General features: G+C 42.0%; 2 protein-coding genes across 2 annotated transcripts; both read left to right on the plus strand.

Moving 5' to 3' along the window:
• Positions 1–5,551: 5,551 nt before the first annotated feature.
• On the plus strand, positions 5,552–6,880 carry LOC119078379. Its single transcript, XM_037185881.1, has one exon. It carries the CDS (start codon positions 5,552–5,554, stop codon positions 6,878–6,880), a length of 1,329 nt encoding a protein of 442 aa, XP_037041776.1.
• On the plus strand, positions 6,877–7,551 carry LOC119078380. The gene has a single exon (XM_037185882.1). The coding sequence runs from the start codon at positions 6,877–6,879 to the stop codon at positions 7,549–7,551; it is 675 nt and encodes a 224-aa protein (XP_037041777.1).
• The last annotated feature ends 1,671 nt before the right edge of the window (positions 7,552–9,222 follow it).

Here is a 9,222-nt window from a genome sequence, read left to right on the forward strand (position 1 = left end):
TGTTGTCATTGACCCCTGTAAATATTGTAGCATTGGTGGCAGCTCTTTGTTTATGTACTCCCGACGACTTCGATGCAACTGTTCGAGCAAATGTTGTAGAATTATTCGATTACTTTAAAGAATTACAGGCTGTCAGCGCTAGCGAAGTGATTGAAAAAGGTAATTTAAAAGAAATGCAACGCCATCTGTTTACTGTCTGTAAATTACGTAACGCAAAAATCAGGATTTTTGAGACTGTCACGCAAAATATGAGAATTTTCGAAATAAAATGTATGTACCGTCACGAAATCCTTTAATCCACTCCCATTGCTCTGTGTTACGTAATTTACGAACGACACGCCCTATAAGCAATCTTAGTATCTTTCCATTCCGAACCAATATCGGAGTTTTATTGGAAAAATAACGTTGGATTTCAGAATTGACTAAACTAGTTCAATGCACGCCATGGAATTTAGCAACTCAAGAACTTTTTGTTGTAAACATCTTGTTCAAACTTGAGAAACAACTGGGTGGCGTTGTTGTTGAAAACAAGACTTCAAATGGAAAACTGCAAAATTATGGCATCGACCTCAACTGTTTTCCGCACGTGACAGTTGAAATCGACGCGGAACTTCATGAAAATATTTTGAAGCATAATGAGTTTGGGCTCGACATTGGTCGCGTCGAGTCACGGGCTGCCGCACTTCTTGGACTAAATGGGAAAGTAATTGACTCTACTAATCAGGGAAAAAAGATTAGAACAAACGGTTCACTGGATCGTGAGACACAGGTCTCACTCGGTTATAGAAGGATGGGTTGTACATTTCGCAAATAAATCAAGTTTTAAAGGATAAATATCAACACTTTGTTTCATTTCTAATTCCAAATAAGGTCTATAATCAATTCTAGAGGCAAAATAGTCGAAATAACTGTTATTTGGGGAGTTGCTGCCGCCACACCGGATACAATGAGTAGGACGACATTTTTGAAAAAAAAATGAAACCTGTGGCCACGGCTGCCAAAAAATGAAGTTATGTCATAATCGAGGGGCCACAGGAAACTAAGTTTCCTATGTCTGGGAATGTTTTCAGATGTTTCAAACCCCTTAGGGTGGTCCAAAATCGTGACCACAATCAAAAAAATTTTTGAATTCAATTTTTTATTGATACGAAGTGTTGTTCTGAAATAGTCTGAAACGTAAAGTGTTCGATACATGTGTCCTTCCTGGTTCCCGTGCTCACATATGGAGCGGAAACGTTAACGTTAAAAAAAGCTTCCGAAAATAAACTAAGGGTGGCACAAAGAGCAATGGAACGGAGTATTCTTGGAATTACGCTCAGAGATAGATTGACGAATCAATGGATTCGACAACAAACAAAAGTCGTTGATGTCATGGAAAGAATAGCATCTTTAAAGTAGAGCTGGGCGGGACATATTGCAAGAAGGACGGACGAACGTTGGACCAAAAAGATCATGAACTGGAGACCACCTAAAACAAGACCTAGAGGTAGACCACCAAAAAGATGGAATAATGATATGAAGAGAATTGCAGGCGCAAATTGGCAACAAGTGGCAACGGATCGTTCGGAATGGAAGAGAATTGGGGAGGCCTACGTCCAGCAGTGGATAAAAACAGGCTGAAAAAGAAGACGAAGAGTTGCTCACAATATTGAATTTTGTCAATTCGCTCAGTTTATCGAGATTTTTCTCTCCATGCGGCAAGTCTTCGCGATATTCGATTACGATGTATTTTATTTGTGAAAGTTCTCCGTTTCCTGTTATGCATCGGCATTGGAAACTGCAGCAAAACAAATCCGGGGTAGTACATTTTGCCGCGAAAGTGGAACTTGACCCAACCAAATTTTGCTACTTCTTTACGCCATTCAGGAACTAAAAATATTTTGGGTCTTGTAGAGGTTTGGTAAAGGTTCAGAAGTGTGCAATAACTGCCACAATTTGTGTAATTAGCATAAGTTTCCTATCCAAATTATATATTATATAATATTATATATATATTGAAGAAACTCCGATAATTACAAAAGTTACCGAAAAGAACAAATTAAACAAACTTACTGTCTCCGTCGATGTGAACATCCTCACTGTCATTTCCACCGAGCGCTTGCACATGCTGAGACGCGATAAAATTGTTCGGCGCCAGTTCTGGATGTACCACTGTGAAAAAAAAAAGAATCGTTGACGCCATGGACACGTTTTCCGAAGAGAATGACAACAAGCTTACGTGATTCGTCGATCCGATTTATATCGGGATTGATTTGCATTGATTCAAAAATCGTTTCACCAGGCCACTGATCTGAATCAATCGAAATTTCCGTATCAACCGTTGACGTGTCGGAATCAGTTCCTCTGCATCGATTTGCGACTCTCTATCGTCACCATCAGATTTATCGTCTTCGAAAATGCGTTGAGTGAATGGTTCCTCGTTACTTCTTCCCGATAAATCAAAAAACAAACTTTCGTGCCCGGACGAAAAAGCTTACAATGAAAAGACATAAAAAAATAAAATAAGAAAAGATATTGGAAATAACTTACAAGAAGAGCGGTTATTATTCTTTCAAATTTTGTGTATATCGATTTTTCGTTATTTTCATATTAAAAGATTTCACTGAAGATTTTGCTAATTTAACACAAAGATAGATTGCTATTGAAGAAGCGACACTCACCACTGCTCGAAATTGTATCATCCAGCTTGGGTTGAACAAATTTAAGTTTTTGTACTTCGAACGACACTTAGAAAAAATTTATTTGGAATAGCCACTACTTGTTAAGTAAATCAAAGTAGAAAGATTTCGAAATTGAAGAATCACTATCAAAAATCAACTTTTTACACATCACCTGGCTAGCTAAATGAGGAATGAGCTTCATTGCATAGAAACTATCTGATTTCAAACGAAAAGCGGTCAGATAACTAAAATCGCGTCGATAATTGTTTAACGGTGATGACCGCTTTTTGTTGTAATCTGTTGACACATGTAAAAACATACAATGTCGATGTTGACCGCTTTTCCACATTGATGACCGCATATTCGGGTCGGCCCTTCGTGAGTTAGGGCCAACTAAGGGATTTAATGTCTTTTGGTGATATTTATGGCAAGATAAACAATGGAAATGTAAATGACACGGCAAATGATAGGTGTGGTCAATACCAATCCAGAAAAAAAAGATTTTTAAATCGGCTGAGTGGACCGAGAGTTAGGGCCTTAGAAGTGAAAGGCTACTCGGCCCTATGTGTATTTTTTAGTAAATTTAATCCGTTTTTCCTAATTTTTGTTTCATTTAAAAGGTAATCGAAAGCCGAATAGAATGTTGTTGAAAAAAAAAATTGGGTCCTCGGACTGAGGCCGATACTAGGCCCTATGTGTATTAATACTCAATAAATTAAAATGTTGTCGGCAATCGAGCACTGCACAACATGTTCTGATGGCTCGTTTTTTGTTTGAAAGGTATTAACGAATGTAAATCGTCAGAACTACTTTCGGTCTTGAACAAAATGGCTGAAAAAACACGGCAGACAGTCGTTCCACGCGTTCCGCTAGATCGCCAACAGTTCCGTTATAAGCCGCCGGTGTCTCAACACTCTACCGAAGAACGGGGAGGAGATAAGTCATCACCAGAGGAAAAGCGGATAAGAAGCAAAATGGTTCCATCTACGCATCCTGATCCAGAAAGTAGCAAAGAACTGAAGAAACAGCAGGACCGAGCACGACAACAACGAGAACGGGCAGCTGAAACGCCAGCGCAGCGATCGCAACGTTTGTCAGCTGACACCGCTCACAAGTCACAAGAACGTGCAGCTGAAACGCCAGCGCAGCGATCACAACGTCTTGCAACTGTTGTAGATTCAATGTCTCAACATCGTGCAGCTGAAACGCCAGCGCAGCGATCGCAACGTCTTGCAACTGTTGCAGATTCAATGTCTCAACTTCGAGCAACTGAAGCAGAATCGGAAAGAGCTGCCACTCAACAAACAGTTCAGCGCGCAATTATCGACGAAAATGCCGTTACTCCACACTATTTAGGGCCTATGGACGCCAAATGCCAATTTTGTGGGTCGCGAGGAGCGACCATCCGACGGAAAGTTCACAAAGTGTTGCCAAAAGGGAAAGCTAATCATACCGAAGCCAGTGATCAATGGCGTTGAGCAGGCGTACCCTCAGTTTCTCGAAGACCTGATGTCGAATCCACACAATCCACATTACCGAAACTTTCGCGAACACATTCGCAGCTACAACAGTTCGGTATCGTTTGCATCGTTTGGGGCAAAACTGGCGAATGTTCCTGGCAATGGACCGTACTGCTTCAAAGTTCAAGGCCAAACTTACCACCTCACATCGCATACTGAAACCAGAAATGAAGATGAACGTCCAGCCTACGCACAACTGTATGTGATTGATAGTTCCACGCTAGTTACGGACACAAGAATGCAACATCCAGCGATGTAGGACTGCCTTCCAGAGATTCTTCGCTCCATGGACGTCACTTCACAATGCTGCCATTTAAGAGTGCTCTGATGGCTATTCGAGATGAGTTTAGTCCGATAATGCGTGCTGGTAAGCTGACTCATCAGTGGATCGTCGACTCTTACTTGCAAGTGGAGGCCCATAATTTGGAGCACATTCGCCACAATCAAAGACGACTTCGCGCGGAATTGTATCAGGGATTGGCTGATTATGTAAACACAAGAGCGGAACAAGCTGGCGTTACTGCAGGTCGACCCATTATTCTGCCATCCAGCTTTCAAGGCTCACCACGTAACAAGCGCGAACGTCTTCAGGATGCGATGTCCATTTTTGGCAAATTTGGACCGCCCGACCTTTTCATCACTTTCACAGCGAATCCACAATGGCGAGAAATCAACGAAAATTTACGACCCGGTGAAACTGCGTCCGATCGATCAGATTTGGTGGATTTGGTGTTCAAACTGAAGCTACGCGCTTTAGTTAAGGACATTACACAAAACGGCATTTTTGGCAGACACGTTGCTCACATTCTGGTAGTGCTGTCGCCAGACACAAGATTACAAATTACCAGATACAAATTCCGATCGTCCGATCGAATCGATGAAGTTGTGTGTGCTGAGATTCCCAATTACATGACACATCCAATCTTGCACGAAATAGTGAAGCGGCAAATGTTGCATGGACCATGTGGACCAAGGTGTCGAGGTGACGACGGCAAATGTTCCAAGCGATTTCCGAAAGACCACAAGCCAAACACTGAAGTGAGTGCAGAAGGAACCGGTTTTCCAGAGTATCAGCGAAGACCAGGATCGGGCATTTTCAAAAATGGCCGGTATTTCGACAATCGGTACGTCGTTCCGTACAGCCCGTACCTATTGCTGAAGTACAATGCGCACATCAACGTCGAAGTTTGCACATCGTTGAAAGCGATCAAATATATCTACAAGTACATTTACAAGGGCTTCGACTGTGCCAGCTGTAAAATCGGTCACGTGGATGGTCAATAAGTGTTCGTGCATGACGAAATTTCCAACTTCATCAACGCTCGGTACGTCAGCCCTCCAGAAGGTTATTGGAGATTGTCTGCTTTCAAAATGCACGACCGATCGCACGGTGTCATCACGCTTCCAGTCCATTTGGCGCAACAACAGATGGTCTACTTCGAGGAAGGCAACGAGGAAGAAGCTGTGGCAGCAGCACGTGATGGCATTACAAAGTTGACCGCTTGGTTTACTTTGAATCAAAATGATGGACACGCCCACCAATTCCTATACACCGACATTCCATACCATTACGTTTACCGAAACAATATGTGGAACCAACGGCGACAGGGTGCTGACAAAGTCATCGGCAGAATGTATAGTGTTAGTCCACGTGATGAGGAGCGATTCTGTCTGCGATTGTTGCTTCTGCATACTACTGGCGCTACTGGCTACGATTTCCTTCGGAGTTTCAACGGAGTCCAGCATGAAACGTTCAAGGCAACAGCTATTGCGCGACAACTACTGGCATCGGACGAAGAATTTGATAGGTTTTTGGCTGAAGCTGCTAACGCCCAAATGCCCTATCAACTTCGGCAAAGCTTTGCATATCTGTGTGTTTTCTGCCGGCCACAGAATGTAAAGCTTCTGTTCGACAAATACGTAGAGGACTTCATATTAGACTTTCAGAATGTGCACAAATTGCCCAGAGCACCTTCGATCAACCTGGCTCTACATCAAATTCAAGTCGTCCTACAACAGAATTCACTCGAATGTTCCACGTTTGGTTTGCCCACACCAACTGGTACGTACACCGAAGCCGGTCAATATGTTCAGGCTGTGGAAAAGGAGAAGGCCGACCGTCTAATCCCGACCTTGACTGTGGAACAGCGAGCGGCGTTCGATAAAATAGTCGAGGGTATCGACAATCCAGCCAGCCCGAAATTGTTTTATTTGAATGGCCCAGGTGGATCCGGGAAGACGTATCTGTACCAAACGTTAATCAGTTTCATCCGTGACAGAGGACAAACTGTTAACGCATACGCATCAACTGGCATAGCATCCACATTGATGGACGGGGCTACCACTATCCATTCCGGTTTCGGAGTGCCTTTTCGGTTGGAAGACACTAGCACGTCCTCAATAAAACAGACGTCACCCATCGCCAAAAGTCTCAGGAGTGCTTCGGTTCTAATCCTGGATGAAATCACAATGCTGCACAAAGACGCACTCCGGGTGATAGACAAACTGCTTCGTCCAGCTATTATCAATGCGTCCATAACGTCCGGCAGTTTATGGCGTCATTTCCGTTATATCTCGCTGACAGAAAACATGCGAAGCGCGGGGCAAAACGATCACAACGCATGGCTCCTGAACTTGGGCAGTGGATTCCACGGATTCCTGGCCTCTCCGAAAATGCTGTTGAAATACCAGCCGACATGATAACATCTGGAGACGATATTGTGGAGAAAACTTTTGGTGCAGACATTCAGAGTCTCAGCGTTGACGAATTGTCTCGCAGAGTAATATTGGCTTCCACAAATGCTGTCACATTGGATATCAATCATCGGATAATGGAAAAACTGGATGGAGACTTCGTCACATACAGCAGCGCTGATGAAATTATCTCCGAAGGAAACGAAGCAGTTGATGGACTGTATCCTGTAGAATTCTTGAATGCCCAAACACCGTCCGGCTCACCTCCACACAAGCTACGGTTAAAGGTTGGAGCAGTTGTCATGTTGATACGCAATCTGAATAAGCAAAAAGGACTCTGCAATGGAACCAGGCTGATAGTTCGTCGATTGCACGAGCACTTCATCGTTTGCGAAATAATATCGACGAATCACAAGGGCGATATGGTTTTCATAACACGGCTGGACATAACGCCCATTTCGCCAATTTCCACTTATACCAGCGTTTGCCATTACCATCAACAAATCCCAAGGACAGTCCTTCGAAATTGTCAGCGTCATACTGAAGGAACCGGTGTTTGGGCATGGCCAACTATACGTGGCATTGTCGAGATGCAGGGATCGGAGAAATATAACAGTTTTCATTCCAGAAGGAAGCCGCCAAGGTCAACTTCTTCAAGATGGTCGTTGGTTCACTGAAAACGTCGTTTATAGGGAGATATTCACATCGGTAATTTCTTCGCTTTATCTTCGAAAAAGGAACCACAAAATCAACCAAAATCCTTCCACTTCCAGACTGTACGTTAGATTATCCCAATTGACCTACATCCACCACAAACCATGCATCCGATCCATCCAGAATTTCAAATTTCATAACAAACGGTACGTTAACTGTTACGTTCACATATTTAGTCGTTCAAAGAATTTCACCAACTTTTCGCCATCTAACAACTTCCGTTTTTGATCACAGCGCCGACCAAACACAATATGACGATCACTTTTCTGTGTGCGACAATAAAAAAAGGACGAAAATATCTTGGCGCTTCGACATAAGCTCGGTGTTGGGAGTGTATTCTACATATTATTCATTATTAGTGCTTTTTACAATAATAGGAACACTCAAACCACGGTTTTGGTGGGTGCCGGTGAACTAGACTTTAGCAAAAAAAAATGAAAAAAAAAAATATTATTTTCACGCTCTGTCGTATGTTTTACGAAGATTGGCCTCTGCCATGATATATCGCAATTATCCGCACAATACTTTGCTACGCTGCTATGCCAGACTACGCTGCTATGCCGGACTACGCTGCTATGCCGGACTACGCTGATATGTAGCTATGTCTTGCTATGCTGCAATGTCGTGCTATGCCGCAATGTATTGCTATGCTGCAATGTCGTGCTATGCCGCAATGTATTGCTATGCAACAATGTCTTGCTATGCCGCTATGTCTTGCTACGTTTGGCAACTATACTTATGGTTTCCTCAACATACTACGATATCAGCTCCGCTTCTTTGATTCCTCCGGGGGGATACTCCCCCCTTGACCCCCCTGTTTTTTTTGGTTGTTTATTCACGGCCTGCGGCGCTTTTTCTGCTTCCATTTTTTAACTTTTTGTTTGTTTTGTTTTTTTATTTTCATTTCCATTCTTTTTTCATTTTTTTAGTTTTCTTTTTAAACATTATTTTTAATTAAGTTTACAATTTCTAATCAACTACTTGTGACTAACTTGTAAACCTTTAATGTTTTTTTTTGTTTTATTTTTATTTACTTTTTTCACATTTTTTTAATCATTTTTTTATATTTTTTTAAACTTTTTTTTAAATTCTTTTTTTAATTTTATTTTAACTAAATTTACTATTTCTAATCCACTACTGTGACTAACTTTTCAACCTTTATTTACAAAATATCATCACTATCATACTCTCCTTCTCCACTATCTTCTGAAGTTTCCCTATCTGCAACGTCGCTATTCCATTGCTTATCATACATCTTGCCAGTAATTTCCATAAATGCAATCAATGGATCCTGGTCCAAGCTACGACATTTTTTCAAAAACATGTACTTGGCCAAATATCTGCCAAAAAACTGCTTACGCTTACCACCGACATCGATGTGCTTTTTAGCTACACGCCACGAAGCTTCAATATGGTTCGTGCAAGCACCAGTTTCTTCGTTAACAAACTCCATCAATTTTTGAATATCAGAGAATATCGCTTGCAATTCAACGCTACAACGCGTCTTGTGTTATGGAAACGATTCCGGCGACGTCTCCTCTAGACGAAATTTTTTATATTTCATCAAAACGACCCCTGGTCGTTTAACGTTCGGTTTTTATGTATGAATCAAATTTTTCCTTGAATAAAAACTT

Source organism: Bradysia coprophila, unplaced genomic scaffold, assembly GCF_014529535.1.
Source record: "Bradysia coprophila strain Holo2 unplaced genomic scaffold, BU_Bcop_v1 contig_250, whole genome shotgun sequence".
Taxonomy (NCBI): domain Eukaryota; kingdom Metazoa; phylum Arthropoda; class Insecta; order Diptera; family Sciaridae; genus Bradysia; species Bradysia coprophila.